Raw genomic sequence first — 22,559 nt, 5'->3', positions numbered from 1 at the left:
TTTGATAGTCTTGAAACTTTCGTTAATCCTAATACACTATAATCTGAAACATTTTTAATACAGTATTATCTCACATTGTCATTTTCAGACATATCTATCCAGAATTAGACACAAATCTGCACAATTAAGTGGTTTACTTAGTTTTAATGCAGTCAATCCTAAAATATATGAAACATAATGTATATCTTAACACATTTTTAATGTAACCTATATATAATATTTTTACTTCCCTTTGCATGTTTTTAAAAGTATACACAGATGTTGCCTATGTCAGGGCAGTTTTTAATTTCTATGCTAATCAAAAGAAATAATGTCATCTAAAATGGCAACTCTTGTAATGGGCACTGTAATGAATTGGTTCAAAATGTGTTTGTGTAGCATATACCTGTAGTCCCAGCTACTTGGGAGGCTAAGGTGGAAAGATCCCTTGATCCCAGGAGGTTGCGGCTGCAATGAGCTATAATTGTGCCCCTGCACTCTAGCCTGGGAGACAGAGCGAGACTTTGTCTCAAAAAAAGTGTTTGTGGTTGTTGGTACCCTTACTGAAAATGGGACTAGCGTAAATGATGGTGAAATGTGATGATAATTCAAAATTTACAGAAGATTGTAATATTATTTCTGTTCCCCAAGGTCCTAAGATAGTTTCATAAAAATGAATGGTAAACTTCAGAGAACATTTAAAATTATTCAAAATAATCTCTTGCACTCTTCTAAATGCTTCATTATCTTGGGGAGGGAAATATTACGGGTCTCATCTCTGCAGATTTAGCAGACATAAAATCCTCTGTGTGATAGTTTCACAAAACGATGCAGTATTAAGTTAGGACTCTAAGCGTCGCTGTTCACTAACCTGGGCCAGAAAATCAACGGAAACTCAAGTTACATCCTCCAACCACAAAGCAAATCAGACGGGAAAGCAGGAAAGCTGTGCAGAAATTCTGACCTGAAACACTTCGCATCCGGTCTCTGCTTGTTGAAGGACCTTCACCGCTATTTCTGAGAAGAGCAAAAAGTGATGCAGACCTGTTCTCCCTCTTCTTAATCCCAGAGAAGTCCCTAATAAGCCAGTAATGGCGCCTCTGCAGAGGCATCTGCAGCGCAGCGAGCAGGTCGTGCTCCTCACGCTCCTGGGGACGCTGTGGGGGGCCGCGGCAGCGCAGATCCGCTACTCTATTCCCGAGGAGCTGGAGAAAGGCTCCATCGTAGGCAACATCGTCAAGGACCTGGGACTGGAACCCCGGGAGCTGGCGGAGCGCGGAGTCCGCATCGTCTCCAGAGGTAGGATGCAGCTTTTCTCTCTGAACCCGCGAAGCGGCAGCTTGGTCACCGCGGGTAGGATAGACCGCGAGGAGCTCTGTGCTCAGAGCCCGCGGTGTCTGGTGAGTTTTAACATCCTTGTCGAGGACAAACTGAATCTTTATCCCGTGGAAGTGGAAATAGTGGACATTAATGACAATACACCCCGATTCTTAAAGGAAGAATTGGAAGTGAAAATTCTCGAAAACGCAGCTCCATCCTCTCGTTTTCCACTAATGGAGGTCTATGACTCTGATGTGGGAATGAACTCCCTTCAGGGTTTTAAGCTCAGTGGTAATAGTCACTTCTCAGTGGACGTGCAAAGCGAAGCCCATGGACCCAAGTACCCGGAGCTGGTGCTGGAGGGCACACTGGACCGGGAAAGAGAAGCCGTTTACCACCTGGTCCTTACTGCCATGGATGGCGGCGACCCTGTCCGCTCAGGCGTCGCCCAAATTCTGGTAACAGTTCTAGATGCAAATGACAACGCTCCAGTGTTTACTCAGCCTGTCTACCGTGTAAGTGTTCCTGAAAACCTGCCAGTAGGCACACCAGTGTTGGCAGTAAATGCCACTGACCAGGATGAAGGAGTCCACGGGGAAGTAACTTATTCCTTTGTGAAGATTACAGAAAAGATCTCACAAATTTTCTGTTTGAATGTTCTGACTGGAGAAATTTCAACTTCTGCAAATCTAGACTATGAGGAATCGAGTTTTTATGAGCTGGGTGTTGAAGCCCGGGATCGGCCAGGTCTTCGTGACAGAGCGAAAGTCTTCATAACTATCTTGGATGTCAATGACAATGTACCAGAAGTGGTTGTTACATCTGGAAGCAGAACAATTGCTGAAAGTGCACCTCCAGGAACAGTAATCGCTCTTTTTCAAGTGTTCGATAGAGACTCTGGCCTGAATGGCCTGGTAACCTGTTCCATCCCGAGAAGTCTCCCATTTGAATTGGAAAAATCGGTTGGCAACTATTATCGATTAGTGACAAATGCAGCTCTAGACCGGGAAGAGGTATCCTCGTACAACATCACTGTGACAGCCACGGACAAAGGAATACCACCTCTGTCTACAGAAACAATCATCTCTCTAAATGTGGCAGACACCAACGACAACCCGCCCACCTTCCCCCATTCATCCTACTCAGTCTATGTCCTTGAAAACAACCCCAGGGGTGCCTCCATCTTCTCTGTGAATGCACTGGACCCTGACGTGGACCAGAACGCCCAAATCTCCTACTCGCTGGCAGAAGACACCCTCCAGGGGGCGCACCTGTCCTCCTACGTGTCCATCAACTCCGACACTGGGATTCTGTACGCCCTGCGCTCCTTCGACTATGAGCAGTTGAGAGACCTACAGCTGTGGGTGACAGCCAGCGACAGCGGGGACCCGCCTCTTAGCAGCAACGTGTCACTGAGCCTGTTTGTGCTGGACCAGAATGACAATGCGCCCGAGATCCTGTACCCCGCCCTCCCCACAGACGGTTCCACTGGCGTGGAGCTGGCGCCCCGCTCCGCAGAGCCCGGCTACCTGGTGACCAAGGTGGTGGCGGTGGACAGAGACTCGGGCCAGAACGCCTGGCTGTCCTACCGCCTGCTCAAGGCCAGCGACCCGGGGCTCTTCGCGGTGGGGCTGCACACGGGCGAGGTGCGCACGGCTCGGGCCCTGCTGGACAGAGACGCGCTCAAGCAGAGCCTCGTGGTGGCCGTCCAGGACCACGGTCAGCCTCCTCTGTCAGCCACTGTCACACTCACCGTGGCTGTGGCCGACAGCATCCCTGAAGTCTTGGCCGACCTGGGCAGCCTTGAGCCCTCCGACAGTACTTACAACTATGACCTCACGTTGTACCTGGTGGTGGCGGTGGCCGCGGTCTCCTGCGTCTTCCTAGCCTTCGTTCTCGTACTGCTGGCGCTCAGGCTGCGGCGCTGGCACAAGTCACGCCTGCTGCAGGCTTCAGAAGGTGGCTTTGCGAGCATGCCCGGCTCTCACTTTGTGGGCGTGGACGGGGTTCGGGCTTTCCTGCAGACCTATTCTCACGAGGTCTCACTCACTGCAGACTCGCGTAGGAGTCATCTGATTTTCCCCCAGCCCAACTATGCCGACACGCTTATCAACCAGGAGAGCTATGAGAAAAGCGAGCCTCTTCTGATAACTCAGAATTTACTTGAAAGGAAAGGAGACCCCACGCAACTTCAGGTGAGTTTCTTTCCGCCTAAGCGGAAGAGTAATCTGGTCTTCTCGCAACCCAACTATTTAGACAGGCTCATTAGCCAGATCGGCTGTTATAGAAGCGAACCTCTTTTGGTATAGGAAGATTCGTGATTTTGTAAAGTGTAAGACTCCCTTGTTCAGGTGAGGGTACTGTTTTTATTGGTTGACAGGAAAATTAAAGATTATCTTTGATTAGTACTTAGTTTTCTTAGTCCTTTGCAGAGAATCACGTAATTCTAATGTTTTTCTTTTATATCAAAAAAATGTTCTGAAGTCTCAATTTTGTGGGGGAAAATAATGCATGTCCTAGTTTTTCTTTACCTTTCTCTTCTTGGCAAACTATTTGTGTCTTGGATTGAGTGCATCTCGTTTCTTAGGTTTTTTCCTACTCTGTGACATTTGTAAGTTTCTTTCTTTTTCTAATGTGGAAAAAAAAACCTTAATTTAGGTCAGTGTTAAAGATCAAGATCTTGTCTTTAGCTAGCATGGTGGCTCACGCCTGTAATCCCACCTCTTCAGGAGGCTGAGGCAGGAGGATCCCTTAAGGCCAGGAGTTTGAGACCAGCCTGGGTGACAGAGCACGACTCTGTCTCTACCAAAAAGAAAAAAAATTAGCCAGATGTGTGGCGTACGCCTGTAGTCCCAGCTACTCGAGAAGCTCTGATAGGAGGATTGCTTAAGTCCAGGGGTTTGAGGCTGCAGTGAGATATAATTGTGTCACTGCACCCTAGCCTGGGAGACAGAATGAGACTCTTTCTCTCTCTCAAAAAAAAAAAAAAAGATTTTGTTTTTTCTAAGTGTTACTTAATAATTATAAATGATGGAGGTTCATACAAGAGATATTTCACCTTTACTACTTAGGAATCAAAAATTATTTTTAAAAAGATAAGAATCATTGGTAACTGCAGCAGGGAACACCTGATCTTTGGTGTTAAAAGACCTGAATAACATTCCTGTAACTATCTGTCATTTACTTGGGCCAGTTAAAATCGCCATTATCTTCCAATTAAAATTAAGATTTAAAAGACTTCCTTTATCAGAGATGGGATCTCCCTCTGTTGCCCAGTCTGGAGTAAAAATCCACTTGTAACTGCTCCTCATAGAGTGTGTATCCAGGGCAACTTGAATCTATGTTCCTGGGTTGCAATCCTAAAGCTTGGCCCAAATAAGCTCTACTTATATTATTTTTTAAAACACGACTTTCCTTATCTATCTGACTCAAATTCTAAGAAAATAATTTTATAACTTTTTTTCAAACTCTAAAGCAGCATAGTGAACAAGTATTTGTTGACATCACCATTATTATAATTATTGGGTTGTTAACAATAACTAAGCACCAATGCTGTGTGCCTACTACAATGTCTTTTGCATACTGTGTGCCTGATAGTATTTAAGAGTGAAAATGGCCAGGTGCGGTGGCTCACGCCTGTAATCCCAACACTTTGGGAGGCCAAGGCGGGTGGCTCACGAAGTCAGGAGTTGGAGACCAGCCGGACCAACATGGTGAAACCCCGTCTTTACTAAAAATACAAAAATTAGCCAGGTGGGGTGGCATGGGCCTGTAATCGCAGCTACTCAGGAGGCTGAGGCAGGAGAATCGCTTGAACCCGGGAGGCGGAGGTTGCAGTGAGCCAAGATCGCGCCACTGCACTCCAGTCTGGGTGACAGAGTGAGACACTGTCTCAAAAAAATAATAATAATAATTAATAAAGAGTGAACATGAATTTTAAAACATGCTCGGTAGTGTCTGCTTACGGGACATATCTCTAAAAATAGATGACTGACTGGTGAATGGGAGAGCAAATGCTAATGAGGTTCAAATAAAAATTTAAATATTTTAGCATTTTAACCCAGACAATAAGGCTTTCATCATATAGGAACTCTTTATTGAAATATTTCTAGAAAAAAGGGATTATCATTTAGAAGACTGATTAGTCTTATTTATTGTGACTGAAATGTGCAAACAAAATCATTGTTTCATGAACAGAAAACAGCAGAGTTTTTGACTGTCGATGATGTTCGAATAGAAAACGGATCACTAAGGAGATAGGAGATTCTGTTATCGACAGTCTTCAAAAGTAAGTTGATGGCCCTGGAATTAATGGAGTACAGGGGATTCTATAATTTGATGACTTGTTGAACTACATTATAGTCAAGATTTTTTTCCAGTCATGAGTTGGAAGATTCTACAATCTGGTGGTATTATAGAATGGATTGGCCACTTGTGCATCTGAATTTGTTATGTAAGAAAAAAGTAATTGAGAAGATACCTTGAAAATAAATGAGAACCTCCTTTGTAACCTGACTTTGTCAGTCTTCATAAAGATAACATTGAGTTGATGTGTTTTTAAACAAGGTGCCTAAGAGTAATATGTGTTTTTCTGAACCAATATTGTGATATTTACATTTAAGGAATTGTTGTAGATTTATTTATTTCAAGTTTCTAAAGGTGTACACCTAAACAAGAGATCTAATCATACACATCTTCAAAGCTCATTTTCTTGTATCTTTGTGATATAATTTGATAAAATAACAATTTTAAACAACTTGAATCTTGGATATTAGTCTTGTGAGTTAGATGGGCTGTTATACATATGATTATTTCATAAACTCTGAAAGTGTGAATGTTATTTTACTATACCACCAATTTGGGATGTTAAACTACATCTTGAGCATTTGTTGTTATAGGGGAAGCTCACTAACTACTTTTCATGGAGATCAGGCTGGTTTATTTTATTCTCTTATTAACTGTGACCATTTCATTTAAACAAATAAAATATTTCACTGATGGAAAAACTACCAACTTCTACTCTCACAAAAGTCATTCATTCCTGTGGACTGACCGGCTGTCAAACATCCTGGCAATCATGGAATTTGCTAAGTTCTGACTAAATGAGATTCTTTAATCCACCTGCAATACAGATCATTAATAATAAGATAGGCTGTCTGAGGTTTTGAGAGTTCAGTAGAGAATTTTGAAGCATCAGGAAAAAAAAACTACCAACTTATTGTCTTATTCTTATTTTATGGTCTGTGAAAGCCTTTTTTTTTTTTTTTTTTGACAGAGTCTTGCTCTGTCTCCCAGGCTGGAATGCAGTGGTGTGATCTCTGCTCACTGCAACTTCCTCCTCCTGGGTTCAAGCAATTCTCCTGCCTCAGCCTCCCAAGTAGCTGGGATTACAGGCACGTGCCACCATGCCTAGCTAATTTTCGTACTTTTAGTATAGATGGAGTTTTACCATGATGGCCAGGCTGGTCTCAAACTCCTGACCTTAAGTGATCCACCCGCCTCAGCCTCCCAAAGCGCTGGGATTACAGGCATGAGCCACTGAGCCCGGTCTGAAAGGCATTCATTTCTCATCAGGCTTCTATTGAGGTGGCAATTGTCAAAGGGGAAGGAGTAAAATCTCAGAGGAGAAACATTGGAAAATACCTATATCTTTGCTTGAGAATGAAAATCTAAATGGAACTTCAAAGAACTGTTTTGTTGTTTGTTTTTTAGAAAAAAAAAAAAGTCCCAAAAAGAAAAGAGAGAAGATAATCAATTCGATGCCCAGGAAGCCAAAGACTTTACATAGAATTCTTTTTAATGCAACCAAACAAATGGTCAGGATTCTTCCCAATATTTTAGTCAACAATAATATACACTCTTTAAACTATGAAATGATTTCAATTCGATATAATGAGCTTATGTTAGATTTTATTAAACATATCTTGGTGGTCTAGTAAAGATCTTTAATATTTAATTTTACGATGTTCGATAACTTAGAAAATGTGAATGCTAGAGATAATGAAGCCATTTACTCCGTAGGGTATGTATGCTTTGTGTTCAGAGTAGTCTATAATTTAATTTAACTAGATCTTATTTCTTTTTCTCCAAAGAAGGTACCAAGACACAATAAGTTAATTGAGACTTTTTTAAAACAGTAGAATAAGAAACATGTGAAATGTAACTATGAATTTTGAGGCATCAGGTAGAAATGGATCAAGACATTGAGAGCTATAACCTCCAAACATGAAAGTTTGTTTGAAAATGTCTACAAGTACTATGTTGTTTAATAATCATACACTTTGCTTGCCTCAACAAGAAGTTCAAGAGTACTTTTAAACAAATAGAATTTAACTCCAGTTTACAGAATTCATCTATAATACCTCTATTAGTTCCTTTAAACAAAATTTATCTACTTTGTGAATACAAAGATAACTATGGATTATTTGATAGATCAAAACAGAATCTCCTTCAAAGTGTTCCCTGTATTCTGGAGCAATGCCACCAGAAAGCAGAAATAGGTTACTTAGGAGCCTCTCACAAAACCAAGTTAAGCTTTCTTAGTGTTAGTTCTGGATTCTCCTCCTGGTTCCACCAACTACTCTCCAGGACCTAGGAGAATTTACAAACCAAGACTGTTTCTTGCCAGGTCTTTATTCCAGAGCAGGTCATTCTCTTTTATTCTGTAACTATGTGAAAGAAGCTTTCTTTTCTTTCTGCTAGCAGAGGGTAGCCTCAGATCCATCAATAATTTAGTTTTACTCTATCAACGTCAGTGGAGAGACGAGTACTCTAAGGATCCTGTCAGGACAGTCCTGCATTTTGCTCAAATGCTGTCTAGAGATCCCTGTTTTCTCAATTACGCTAGAATAGAGTAGGATGAAGATTTGAATTGCATGCTAGGATGAAGACTTGAATTGAATTGCATAATGAAAAGAATCAGCCAATCCATTATCCAGTTTCTTATGAATTCACAGCCCAGTAGGATCTCTGCAGATTTCTGCCTTCTGTAGAAAATGGGTTGCTTCTATAGCTGATTGTTGCAGCCAAGAAAAACAATGATTTCTTTCTTTTTTTTCTCACAAGACTGGGAGTGAGAATATTTGGATTCCGACATTGTTCTACTACTATATAATCAATAATCAGGAACAAGGCAAGGCAATTCCCTCTTTCTTTCTTTCTTCTATTTTTTTGGCAGAGTTTTGCTCTTGTTGCCCAGGCTGGAGTGCAATGGTGTGATCTCGGCTCACCACAACCTCCGCCTCCCAGCTTCAAGCGATTTTCCTGCCTCAGCCTCCTGAGTAGCTGGGATTACAGGCGTGCGCCACCACGCCCGGATAGTTTTGTATTTTTAGTAGAGACGGAGTTTCTCCATGTTGGTCAGGCTGGTCTCAAACTCCCGACCTCAGGTGATCCGCCCGCCTCGGCCTCACAAAGTGTGGGATTACAGGCGTGAGCAACCGCACCTGGCCTCCCCTCTCATTTTTTAAACGGTTAAAATGAAGGTGTTAGACCGTCTCTAAGGTTCTATACAATCAAAAATTTATTAAAATAGGTCTATATATTTTACAACAATTTTGACTTTCTGAATCTTGCATCATGGTATCTAGAACATATGTGTTCAATTAATACTGAATTAATTAAAATTTATATACACTGATGTAAATATTTTCTACGTAAAATCTCTCATATGTATTTAAATAAAATTTACCTTTTTGCCTTCAATGACTGAGTTTCCCATGTGCAATAACGTGTGAGTCAGTGCCCAAAAGAGTCACTTGAAAGTTGCAAGGCAAAGCAGTTTTTTAAAAATTATCTAAGATTATCAAACACCCGTCCATGAACTCTGTTGCATTAATTCAGTGTCTTAAAATGGATTTTTAATTATCAGGGATATCTAGAGCAAAGAAATCTAACAGGGAAATTTTGAAAGATGAAACAATTTTCTATGAAATCAGTGTATTGTGTGCATCAATCTGGTGCAGTAACTTAGTAAGGACTCAGAGCGCCGCTGTTCACCAACCAGGGAAAAATGGTACGAGAGATCCCACAGAAACCACCGAGTTTTACAGCACAGAGAAACGACAGATTGCGATAAGCCCTCCTCCAGGCTGCACTAAACTCAAGCCTCTATCTTGCTGGATTCTGAGCTCCCCTTCCTAAGACAGAGGGGTCCACCCGGATGCACCCGCATTCTGAAGCACTTCCCGAGACGGGCGCCTAAGCAAGAGAAGCAGGACGACTATGGCGGCTCAGCCGAGGGGCGGCGACTACAGAGGATTCGTCCTGCTCTGCATCCTCCTGGGGACCCTGTGGGAAGCCTGGGCAGGACGTATTCTCTACTCCGTGTCGGAGGAGACAGACAAAGGGTCCTTTGTGGGAGACATCGCCAAGGACCTGGGGCTGGAGCCCCGGGAGCTGGCGGAGCGCGGAGTCCGCATCGTCTCCAGAGGTAGGACGCAGCTTTTCGCCCTGAACCAGCGCAGCGGCAGCTTGGTCACTGCGGGCAGGATAGACCGGGAAGAGATCTGCGCTCAGAGCGCACGGTGTCTGGTAAACTTTAACATCCTGATGGAAGATAAAATGAATCTTTACCCTATAGACGTGGAAATAATAGATGTTAATGACAACCTTCCAAGATTCTTGACGGAAGAAATAAATGTAAAAATAATGGAGAATACAGCTCCTGGGGTTCGGTTTCCGTTAAGCGAGGCTGGGGATCCAGATGTGGGCACGAACTCCCTCCAGAGTTACCAGCTCAGCCCCAGTCGCCACTTCTCCCTGGCTGTGCAAAGTGGAGACGATGGAACTAAGTACCCGGAACTGGTGCTGGAGCGGGTGCTGGACCGGGAGGAAGAGCGGGTTCACCACCTGGTCCTCACAGCCTTTGATGGCGGCGACCCGCCCCGATCCAGTACAGCCCGCATCCAGGTGACAGTGGTGGATGTGAATGACCACACGCCTGTCTTCTCTCTGCCTCAGTACCAAGTAACTGTCCCCGAGAATGTGCCAGTGGGCACAAGACTGCTCACGGTACATGCCATCGACCTGGACGAGGGAGTCAATGGGGAAGTGACATATTCTTTTCGGAAAATAACTCCTAAACTTCTACAGATGTTTCATCTGAACTCGCTTACGGGAGAATTATCAACTTTAGAAGGATTAGATTATGAAGAAACTGCCTTCTATGAAATGGAGGTTCAGGCTCAAGATGGTCCTGGTAGTCTGACAAAGGCAAAAGTACTGATCACAGTTTTAGATGTAAATGATAATGCTCCAGAAGTGACTATGACGTCTTTAAGTAGCTCAATCCCTGAAGACACACCTCTTGGGACAGTCATTGCTCTTTTCTACCTACAAGACAGAGATTCTGGAAAGAATGGTGAAGTGACCTGCACCATTCCAGAAAACCTACCTTTTAAATTAGAAAAATCAATAGATAATTATTATAGATTGGTCACAACCAAAAACTTGGACCGGGAAACACTCTCTTTGTATAACATCACACTGAAAGCCACAGATGGTGGAACTCCTCCCTTGTCCAGGGAAACTCACATCTTCATGCAGGTGGCAGACACCAACGATAACCCACCCACCTTCCCCCACTCATCCTACTCAGTCTACGTCCCTGAGAACAACCCCAGAGGGACCTCCATTTTCTTAGTGACTGCACAGGACCACGACAGTGAGGAAAATGCCCAGGTCACTTATTCCTTGGCTGAAGACACCATCCAGGGGGCTCCAGTGTCCTCCTATGTCTCCATAAACTCTGACACTGGAGTCCTGTACGCGCTGCAATCCTTTGACTATGAGCAGTTGAGAGAACTACAACTAAGAGTGACTGCACGTGACAGCGGGGACCCGCCTCTCAGCAGCAACATGTCACTGAGCCTGTTCGTGCTGGACCAGAATGACAACCCGCCCGAGATCCTGTACCCAGCCCTCCCCACAGACGGTTCCACTGGCGTGGAGCTGGCGCCCCGCTCCGCAGAGCCCGGCTACCTGGTGACCAAGGTGGTGGCAGTGGACAAAGATTCAGGCCAGAATGCCTGGCTGTCATACCTCCTGCTTAAGGCCAGCGAGCCAGGACTCTTTGCGGTGGGGCTGCACACGGGCGAGGTGCGCACGGCTCGGGCCCTGCTGGACAGAGACGCCCTCAAGCAGAGCCTCGTGGTGGCCGTCCAGGACCACGGTCAGCCTCCTCTGTCAGCCACCGTCACACTCACCGTGGCTGTGGCCGACAGCATCCCCGAAGTCTTGGCCGACCTGGGCAGCCTTGAGCCCTCCGACAGTCCTTACAACTATGACCTCACGTTGTACCTGGTGGTGGCGGTGGCCGCGGTCTCCTGCGTCTTCCTAGCCTTCGTCCTCGTACTGCTGGCGCTCAGGCTGCGGCGCTGGCACAAGTCACGCCTGCTGCAGGCTTCAGAAGGTGGCTTGGCGAGCGGGCCCACCTCGCACTTTGTGGGCATGGACGGGGTGCGGGCTTTCCTGCAGACCTATTCCCATGAAGTCTCCCTCACCGCGGACTCTCGGAAGAGTCACCTGATCTTCCCGCAGCCCAACTATGTAGACACGCTCATCAGCCAGGAGAGCTGTGAGAAAAATGATTCTTTGCTAAGATCCGTAGATTTTCAGGAATGTAAAGACAAAGTGCCAAGTATTCAGGTGAGCCCAGCCCTTCCTTTATTTCCGTGAGGAATTTATTTGCATGATATTTCTGTATTATTTTGCAAACAAATGTTTTGAAAATAGGGATTTAAAAAACTTTATAGAGGTAAAAATGAGTTTACCAGTTTCCTTCAGTGGTGACACTTTAATATAGGACACATAGGATATAGTATTTCTTTAGTGAAAGCCTGTGGACAAGATTATGAGTATGTGGACTATCACATTTTATAATTTCCACCTACTTTCCAATCTATGTTCCAACCTACTTTCTTAACTCATATATTTTATAAATTGGAATGAATCGAGTCTTTCATATTGCACAAGGTTAGCAGGAACAAAACACACTTCAGCTGCCTTCTCAGGATTCTCTTTAGCATTCAAATATGTAAAAGATTCTGAAAGATTTCTTCCATGTGACGAGTCGGTAACTCCTGGACGCTGAACCCCAAGTCCGTGGCGAGGTTCCCCACTACGGAGCCCTTGGGCATTTCCTCGGGAATCCTGTAGCGGATCTGCTCGCAGAGCGCCGGGCAGAACAAAGGCAGCAGGAAGAGAAAGAGCACTGGCAGCCTCTCAGCCCGGCCCAGCTCCCCGGCGCCGCTCCCCATCCCTCTTGCTCTCCTCAGCTTGCTCACCAGCCTGGAGACGCCGGGTTACAAATAACCTCTGTATTGCAGATTTTTGGATCTCCGAACGGACTTTAGTTGCAGTTCCAGCTCAAGAAAAAATTCTTTTTCCAAGGAGGAAGCGGTGTAAAGGCTGGCGCTGGGGAGTCTGAGCTGGGGCTGCCCTGGAAAGCGCGCTGCGGCTGCGCGAGGAGATCTGGAGCTCCAAGCTCCCCACTTTTCTGTGCCCGATTCTGCCTCCATGTACCTCTGCTTGGTGGTTCTAAAAAATCTTGATTGCTTCTTGACCTATTTACAGTATAATCATCTATTAATGGGGTGGTAGTAGAAGGTTAGATTTATGCCTAAAGAATGAAATGTGTGTGTATCACACTTCACTAAGATCTGTATCAAAGACAGATATCAAGTCTAATGCCACACTAAAGGCCATCGGACAAAACCAATAAAATATGTGAAATAAAATGTCATTTTAAGTGTTGTAATTGGCATTTGTGACATAGGCAATTACATGTTTTAACAGAGAATTCCAGTGTGCTGTTTTAGTGGTACGGCCAGATGAAGTGTGTCTGTGGGCTATCAAAGTGGGAGACTGGGGATGCTGGCTTTGTTTCAACTGTCTCATGTACTCAAACCTTAGACTATCTTACGTACAGATCCTAGACCAGTAGTTGATTTTATTTATTAGGTCTACTGAAAAATTCAGTTGGAAATAACCCAATCTGGGATTAACTACTTCCATATTCTTTTGTACAACATTTTAGTAAAGCTCAATATATCAAGTGATTGTCATCCAGAAGGGGTGGATGACAAGGTAATCTTGATTCCAGAGATCTTTGAGTATTAATTAAGAAGACACTTTTAGCCAGGTATGGTGTTGCAAGCTATAGCCCACCTGCTTGGGAGGCTGAGGCAAGAGGACAGCTTGAACCCAAGAATTGGAGGCTCACCTAGATAATATAACAAGACTCTGTCTCTTCAAAAAGACTTCTTTTTAGACTAGTGTTGTACTTGGTAGTATTTTGCACATGATAGACTGTACAATAGTGTGGGGGGATACATTTTTTTTTTGAGATGGAGTCTCGCTCTGTCACCCAGGCTGGATACATTTTACAAGTTCTGCAGTGTTCACATTTCAGATGTGCAATCACTTGGGGTAGAAGACAATGTTGCTGACACCAACAATGTTACTGAGGGAAGGTCCTATGGCTGAAATATGGTTATAAGGTATTTTGTAAAAGAAAATCTCCTGACCAAAATTTATTAGATGCATAAAATTATTTTTAAGCAACAGAGAGACATAATCACTAAACTCAGTGAGCTATTGCAATCAAACTTTCCAGGGATTGTTTCCTTCAATTCAGAGGTCACCAAGGAACGTAAAATAAGTGCAGAGGTAGGAAGCAGTGCTGCAGTGCAGCAGATCTCAGTGACTTTGTGTTTTGAGGTTATGTATTATCCGCCTGATAACTTTGAAGATGAATGTTGTATTTCATAACCAGGAAAATAATTGTGTAATGAGGAGAGGAGTAGGCTATTGTCTGTGATCATAGAAGTGAGAATCACATAATATTCCTGTAATGAAATCACTGAAACTATTGGGAAAGGGGATGTATTTGAAGATAAGTATAAATTGCACCTTCTAAAAGGCAATTTTGGCATTACTGATACTCTCCGGAAAAAGTTGAAATAAATCAACTTGGACGTACTTAGAAAAGTGGAGAAAATGTTAGGAACAATGAAAGAAAGATAAAATGTATCCAGTATATTTCTAATGAGTAAGTATGGAAAATTACTGTACTCTGAGACGGTTTAGGCCAAGTTTGTTTTATAGCTATCTTTATATAGATAGTGCGTTTGAAGATTGGGGAAAGCTTATGTCAATAGATGTTTCTGTACTTAATCTACCTGATTTGCCTAAAAATCTTCAAAGTTGGGATGAAGGCATTCCTAAGAGTACATTTTTAGACGTCATTCAATATACAGACGTATCCACGTAGTTTTTGTTCTTTCAGTTAGGCACACAACTATAATTATTGCACTGGTTAACTTGAAGCAGCAGAGGCTGTAGTTTCCTAGTGCTGACTCTGGGCGCCGCTGTTGGCCAAAGTGGGGAGCTTGGAGCTCCAGATCTCCTCGCGCAGCCGCAGCGCGCTTTCCAGGGCAGCCCCAGCTCAGACTCCCCAGCGCCAGCCTTTACACCGCTTCCTCCTTGGAAAAAGAATTTTTTCTTGAGCTGGAACTGCAACTAAAGTCCGTTCGGAGATCCAAAAATCTGCAATACAGAGGTTATTTGTAACCCGGCGTCTCCAGGCTGGTGAGCAAGCTGAGGAGAGCAAGAGGGATGGGGAGCGGCGCCGGGGAGCTGGGCCGGGCTGAGAGGCTGCCAGTGCTCTTTCTCTTCCTGCTGCCTTTGTTCTGCCCGGCGCTCTGCGAGCAGATCCGCTACAGGATTCCCGAGGAAATGCCCAAGGGCTCCGTAGTGGGGAACCTCGCCACGGACTTGGGGTTCAGCGTCCAGGAGTTACCGACTCGAAAACTGCGCGTCAGTTCGGAGAAGCCTTACTTCACCGTGAGCTCAGAGAGCGGGGAGCTGCTTGTGAGCAGCAGGCTAGACAGGGAGGAGATATGCGGGAAGAAGCCAGCTTGTGCTCTGGAATTTGAGGCTGTTGCTGAAAATCCACTGAACTTTTATCACGTGAGTGTGGAGATCGAGGACATTAATGACCACACGCCAAAATTCACGCAAAATTCCTTTGAGCTGCAAATAAGTGAGTCTGCACAGCCTGGCACACGATTTATATTAGGATCTGCCCTTGATGCGGATATTGGTAGCAACACACTGCAGAATTACCAACTCAGTCCCAGTGATCATTTCTCACTGATAAATAAAGAGAAATCAGATGGCAGTAAATACCCTGAGATGGTATTGAAGACACCTTTGGACAGAGAAAAGCAGAAATCCTACCACTTGACTTTGATTGCCTTGGACTTTGGAGCACCACCCCTAAGCAGCACTGCACAGATACACGTTCTAGTGACTGATGCCAATGATAATGCTCCAGTGTTCAGTCAAGACGTGTACAGGGTGAGCCTTTCAGAAAACGTGTACCTGGGGACCACGGTGCTACAGGTGACTGCCACGGACCAGGATGAGGGTGTCAATGCCGAGATTACTTTCTCTTTCAGTGAAGCTAGCCAGATCACCCAATTTGACCTGAACTCTAACACCGGGGAAATTACTGTTTTAAATACATTAGATTTTGAAGAAGTCAACGAATATTCCATAGTTTTGGAAGCAAGGGACGGTGGAGGAATGATTGCGCAATGCACAGTGGAGGTAGAAGTCATAGATGAAAATGACAACGTCCCAGAAGTGATATTCCAGTCTCTACCCAACCTAATTATGGAGGACGCCGAGCTGGGAACACATATTGCTTTGCTCAAAGTCCGTGACAAGGATTCCAGACACAATGGAGAAGTTACTTGTAAATTGGAAGGTGATGTTCCATTTAAAATATTAACTTCTTCAAGAAACACGTATAAATTAGTGACAGATGCTGTTCTAGACCGCGAGCAGAATCCAGAGTACAATATTACCATTACGGCAACAGATCGGGGCAAGCCTCCCCTCTCCTCCAGTTCCAGCATCACCCTGCACATTGGTGATGTAAACGACAACGCTCCGGTTTTCTCACAGTCTTCCTATACAGTCTACGTGGCCGAGAACAACCCGCCTGGAGCCTCTATTTCACAAGTCAGCGCTTCTGATCCTGACTTGGGGCCCAACGGACAAGTCTCTTACTGCATCATGGCCAGTGACCTGGAGCAGCGGGAGCTGTCATCCTACGTGTCCATAAGCCCAGAGAGCGGGGTGGTGTTCGCGCAGCGCGCCTTCGACCACGAGCAGCTGCGGGCCTTCGAGCTCACACTGCAGGCCCGCGACCAGGGCTCGCCTGCGCTCAGCGCGAACGTGAGCCTGCGCGTGTTAGTGGGCGACCGCAACGACAATGCGCCACGGGTGCTGTACCCCGCGCTGGGTCCCGACGGCTCTGCGCTCTTCGATATGGTGCCGCGCGCTGCAGAGCCCGGCTACCTGGTGACCAAGGTAGTGGCGGTGGACGCAGACTCAGGACACAACGCCTGGCTGTCCTACCACGTGCTGCAGGCCAGCGAGCCCGGGCTCTTCAGCCTGGGGCTGCGCACGGGCGAAGTGCGCACAGCGCGTGCCTTGGGCGACAGGGACGCGGCCCGCCAGCGCCTTCTGGTCGCCGTGCGTGACGGTGGACAGCCACCACTCTCGGCCACTGCCACGTTGCACCTGGTCTTCGCCGACAGCTTGCAGGAGGTGCTGCCGGATATCACTGACCGCCCCGACCCCTCTGACCCCCAGGCTGAGCTGCAGTTTTACCTGGTGGTGGCCTTGGCCTTGATCTCAGTGCTCTTCCTCGTGGCCTTGATCCTAGCCATTGCCTTGCGCCTGCGACGCTCCTCCAGCCCCGCCACCTGGAGCTGCTTCCAGCCTGGTCACTGTGTTAAATCCGGATCCGTGGTGCCCCCCAACTACAGCGAGGGGACTTTGCCTTATTCCTACAATCTATGTGTTGCACATACAGGAAAGACGGAGTTTAATTTCCTAAAATGTAGTGAGCAATTGAGTTCAGGACAAGACATACTTTGCGGTGATTCATCTGGGGCCTTATTTCCACTTTGTAATTCCAGTGAATTGACTTCCCATCAGGTGAGTTTCCTTTCAGCATAATTTAATTCTCATTGCCTACCCATTTCTCCATATTCACAAGAAAATATACACATTTGCAGGAAAATATATAATTTTTAGATCTCATGAATCATTTTTAGGAAAGTTGTAGTCAGTTAAAAAGCTGTCATATCATTCTTCAAAGGAGGAGTGAAGTAGGAGCAATTGTGTGGCCCAACATTTGTTTGTTTTTTAGCCAAGCTTAGATTTATAAAGCAACGAGGGTGTGGTTTTAACCACAAAGTGAAAATGTTAGACAGTTGTTGGCTCTCTCCTAAAAATTGAATGAGATTTTTCCTATACATTTTCCTTCTTGTTGACTAATATATGATGAATACTTTTTCCAGCTTGGACATACCATAAATATAAAAATAATAAAGCCAAAGAATTTAAGCTAAAATTCAACACTTTTCTTAACTAATTTAACTGGTATGGTCTCCACAGTAGTCTACTGTTTTGTTTCTTGTGTTAACTTCCCTTTTGTTTCAAAAGCTCTTAGAATAAGGAGTCAACTGGATTTTTGTGTCCTTGGACCCCTTGTGATTATATGCAGTGTACGCTGTGTGTGTGTGTGTGTGTCTGTGTGTGTGTGTGTGATCCTTTTACTTAGAAAAAGGTCTACTATGCTCATTAGAAGATCAAAAGCAGATTCTCCTTACTTGCAACATGGGAGTTTCAGGATTAATCTGTATTCAAGCTCCTTCTATATCCTTCATCAAAGAAAAGACAATGTTTTGTGTCTGTGTCCCTCTCACACACAGCCCTAATATATAATGTGTAACTGCCTTATCTGCAGCCTTAAACTATTATAGCTAGAGGTCTTCTAATCATTCTGCTACCTCTAGGAAAGAAATACAGTCTTGAAAACTGCCAATCTAGTGTGCATACAAAATATATACAAAATACCAAGGAACATTATATGAGCTTTTGCTAGGTATCTCTAAGCAACTGCTTCAGTTAATGGCCACTTTACAATTTGCTGAAGGAAGGAAACCTCTTTCGGTTCTTTTTTTTTTTTTTTTTTTCTGAGACAGAGTCTCTGTCTGTTACTCAGGCTGTAGTGCAGTGGCACAATGATAGCTCACTCCAGCCTCAAACTCCTGGGCTCAAGCATTCCTTTTGCATCAGCCTCCTGACTAGCTAGAACTCAGGCTCATGCCACCAGATCTGGCTAATTTTTCTGTTTTCAGTAGAGACAGTATTTTCCTTCACTAATTTAACTGGTATGGTTTCCATTGTCTACCCAGTTTTCCATATGCATAAGAAAATATATTCACAGGAAAATATAAAGTTTTCAGATTTCATGAGTGGTTTTAAGAAAGTTTTAGTCAGTGAAAAAACTATCATACCATTCTTCAAAGGAAGGGTGAAATAAGTTGATCTGCTATGTTGCCCAGGCTGGTCTTGAAGGGGAAACAAGACTTTTTTGTAGTCATACTTATTGTTTGGCTTCTTAATATTATTTAGTCATTACTTTTTGCAGTTTTTTAGATCAAAGTGTTAATGTAGGTAAAGTTAACTTTAGAATATATGTCTACCTTAAAAAGTCAAGTCTGCTTTAAATTTAATCCTCTCTGGTGAAAGGGATGGGATGGAGCTTTGCTTTTCATCATATATTCATCTGTACCTTTCAGGTATTCAAATAGAAAAATATAAACAATGTAAATGAAATAGCAAAACAATATAATATCTCATAAAACTGCAATGGTAAAAGCATTTATCCTATTGAAATTCCACAATTTTTATTTGAAAATTTTATCAACCTGTAATTCAAGTGGCATTTAGAAGAATAATTTAAAAGCAACAGCTCTATAGAAAGGTTGTAAAATGATTAAGTAGTTTAAACCAAATAAAACAATTTCTGAGTCAGTCATCTCCAGTAGGTCTATTTTAGTCTCAAGATAAATTCATTTCTGGTGACAACTGAAGTTCTTAGTTATTTGTTAGTATATACTGGAGACATTTACAATAAAGCTTAGAGCACATGGGAAATGGAAGTGTCATTTTTTTTAAGACAAAATGTATTGCAGAAATGTGAGTAATTTAATCCGATTCTACAATCTGATCATTCTGATCTAATCTGATCATTTAATAACACTAAATAAACCTTCATCTCACATTCTTTGGCTGCTTCTTTTAAAATATGAGTTTAGGGATAAATCAAATTCAAAACAAAGTAATAAGCAAATGATTTTTTTTCTCAGTAATCTAGTAGAGTATTACATTTAGAAGTAATCTGTATCTCAGTGCAGTAACTATTTGGGACTCTAAGCGCCGCTGTTCACCTACTGGAAGACAAATACAACCGAAAACACTCAGATCTCACACCTCACAAAGACCTGCAGATGCCACAAACTAACTGCTGGACTGCAGCGAAACCCCACCCCTGTTTGGAGGCACTCCAAGTTTCCGGAGGATTATCATCTCCATAGCTGCGGCAAGAAACTAAATAAGACCCACTTATGCACAGTGAAGATTCTGAGAGGATTCTGCAGCAAAACAACAATGGCCGCTCCACAGAGTCGCCCCAGACGCAGCGAGCTGATCCTGCTGTGCGCGCTGCTAGGGACGCTGTGGGAAATCGGGAGGGGACAGATTCGCTACTCGGTGCCAGAAGAGACGGACAAAGGCTCCTTCGTGGGTAATATCTCCAAGGACCTGGGGCTGGACCCCCGGGAGCTGGCGAAGCACGGAGTCCGTATCGTCTCCAGAGGTAGGACGCAGCTTTTTGCTCTGAACCCGCGCAGCGGCAGCTTGGTCACCGCGGGCAGGATAGATCGGGAGGAGCTCTGCGCTCAGAGCCCGCGGTGTCTGATAAATATTAACATCCTGGTTGAGGATAAAGGAAAACTCTTTGGGATAGAAATAGAAATAATTGATATTAACGATAATAACCCGAAATTCCAGGTCCAAGATCTAGAAGTAAAAATTAACGAAATCGCGGTTCCTGGAGCACGTTATCCACTCCCAGAAGCTGTTGACCCGGATGTGGGCGTGAACTCCCTCCAGAGCTACCAGCTCAGCCCCAATCACCACTTCTCCCTGGACGTGCAGACTGGAGACAATGGAGCCATAAACCCAGAGCTGGTGCTGGAGCGCGCCCTGGACAGGGAGGAAGAGGCTGCTCACCACCTGGTCCTCACGGCCTCGGATGGCGGCGAGCCGCGTCGCTCTAGCACAGTGCGCATCCATGTGACAGTGTTGGATACAAATGACAATGCCCCGGTTTTTGCTCAACCGATTTACCGAGTGAAAGTCTTTGAGAACGTGCCCCCAGGCACGCGGCTGCTTACTGTAACAGCCAGCGACCCGGATGAGGGAACCAACGGAAAAGTGGCATACAAATTCCGGAAAATTAATGAAAAACAAACTCCGTTATTCCAGCTTAATGAAAATACTGGGGAAATATCAATAGCAAAAATTCTAGATTATGAAGAATGTTCGTTTTATGAAATGGAAATACAAGCCGAAGATGTGGGGGCACTTCTGGGGAGGACCAAATTGCTCATTTCGGTGGAAGATGTAAATGACAATAGACCAGAAGTGATCATTACGTCTTTGTTTAGCCCAGTGTTAGAAAATTCTCTTCCGGGGACAGTAATTGCCTTCTTGAGTGTGCATGACCAAGACTCTGGAAAGAATGGTCAAGTTGTCTGTTACACACGTGATAATTTACCTTTTAAATTAGAAAAGTCAATAGATAATTATTATAGATTAGTGACAAGGAAATATTTGGACCGAGAAAATGTCTCTATCTACAATATCACAGTGATGGCCTCAGATCTAGGAACACCGCCTCTATCCACTGAAACTCAAATCACTCTGCACGTGGCAGACATTAACGACAACCCTCCTACTTTCCCTCATGCCTCCTACTCAGCGTATATCCTAGAGAACAACCTGAGAGGAGCCTCCATCTTCTCCTTGACTGCACACGACCCCGACAGCCAGGAGAATGCCCAGGTCACTTACTCTGTGACCGAGGACACGCTGCAGGGGGCGCCCCTGTCCTCGTACATCTCCATCAACTCTGACACCGGTGTCCTGTATGCGCTGCAATCTTTCGACTATGAGCAGATCCGAGACCTGCAGCTACTGGTAACAGCCAGCGACAGCGGGGACCCGCCCCTCAGCAGCAACGTGTCACTGAGCCTGTTCGTGCTGGACCAGAATGACAACGCGCCCGAGATCCTGTACCCCGCCCTTCCCACAGACGGTTCCACCGGCGTGGAGCTGGCGCCCCGCTCCGCAGAGCCCGGCTACCTGGTGACCAAGGTGGTGGCGGTGGACAGAGACTCGGGCCAGAACGCCTGGCTGTCCTACCGCCTGCTCAAGGCCAGCGAGCCGGGACTCTTCTCGGTGGGTCTGCACACGGGCGAGGTGCGCACGGCGCGAGCCCTGCTGGACAGAGACGCGCTTAAGCAGAGCCTCTTGGTGGCCGTCCGGGACCATGGCCAGCCCCCTCTGTCCGCCACTGTCACGCTCACCGTAGCCGTGGCTGACAGCATCCCCGAAGTCCTGACCGAGTTGGGCAGTCTGAAGCCTTCGGTCGACCCGAACGATTCGAGCCTTACACTCTATCTCGTGGTGGCAGTGGCTGCCGTCTCCTGTGTCTTCCTCGCCTTTGTCGTTGTGCTTCTGGGGCTCAGGCTGAGGCGCTGGCACAAGTCACGCCTGCTCCAGGATTCCGGTGGCAGATTGGTAGGCGTGTCTGCCTCACATTTTGTGGGTGTTGAGGAGGTGCAGGCTTTCCTGCAGACCTATTCCCAGGAAGTCTCCCTCACCGCCGACTCGCGAAAGAGTCACCTGATCTTTCCCCAGCCCAACTACGCAGACACGCTCATCAGTCAGGAAAGCTGTGAGAAAAATGATTCTTTGGTAACATCCGTAGATTTTCGTGAATGTAAGAATGAAGCTGATCATGGTCAGGTGAGTTTAGTTCTTTGCTTGCTTTTAATTTCCAGATGAATTTTATTTGGTGTAAATTAGGTTTTGAAAAACATTGTGAAGATAGTTGAAAATAATTTTTAAGGCGTATCACAGAGTTTTGGGTTTATTTTGGTGGTGTTACTATAAAATTGAACGCTAATAGTCATAGGTTATTGTTTCATTTGCTTTTAAACGACTTAGAAAATATTGTTCAACCATTTTAAGCCTTCCAGTATTTTATTCCTATTATCACTCATTCACTTAAGAAGTACCTACCCGTCCATACTGGTAATTTTGCT

General features: G+C 44.9%; 1 protein-coding gene across 12 annotated transcripts in view; it reads left to right on the top strand.

Moving 5' to 3' along the window:
- The window catches only part of LOC129486249 (protocadherin gamma-C4), a 187,994-nt gene that overhangs the window by 46,706 nt on the left and 118,729 nt on the right, over nt 1-22,559 (top strand). The window contains exon 1 of one of the 12 annotated variants that reach the window (XM_055285879.2): nt 176-3,494. The exons of 8 other annotated variants lie outside the window; for them this stretch is intronic. In XM_055285879.2, the coding sequence (XP_055141854.1) occupies nt 1,071-3,494 (2,424 nt within the window). In that variant the 5' untranslated portion in view covers nt 176-1,070. Of the gene's footprint in view, nt 1-175; nt 3,495-9,363; nt 11,947-14,644; nt 17,314-19,836; nt 22,261-22,559 lie in introns of those variants that run through there. 3 more of the 12 variants (XM_055285877.2, XM_055285890.2, XM_055285874.2) reach the window with 3 other exon arrangements.

Source organism: Symphalangus syndactylus, chromosome 7, assembly GCF_028878055.3.
Source record: "Symphalangus syndactylus isolate Jambi chromosome 7, NHGRI_mSymSyn1-v2.1_pri, whole genome shotgun sequence".
NCBI lineage: Eukaryota > Metazoa > Chordata > Mammalia > Primates > Hylobatidae > Symphalangus > Symphalangus syndactylus.
The sequence above is the reverse complement of the archived record's forward strand: the minus strand, read 5'-3'. Positions and strand labels throughout refer to the sequence as shown.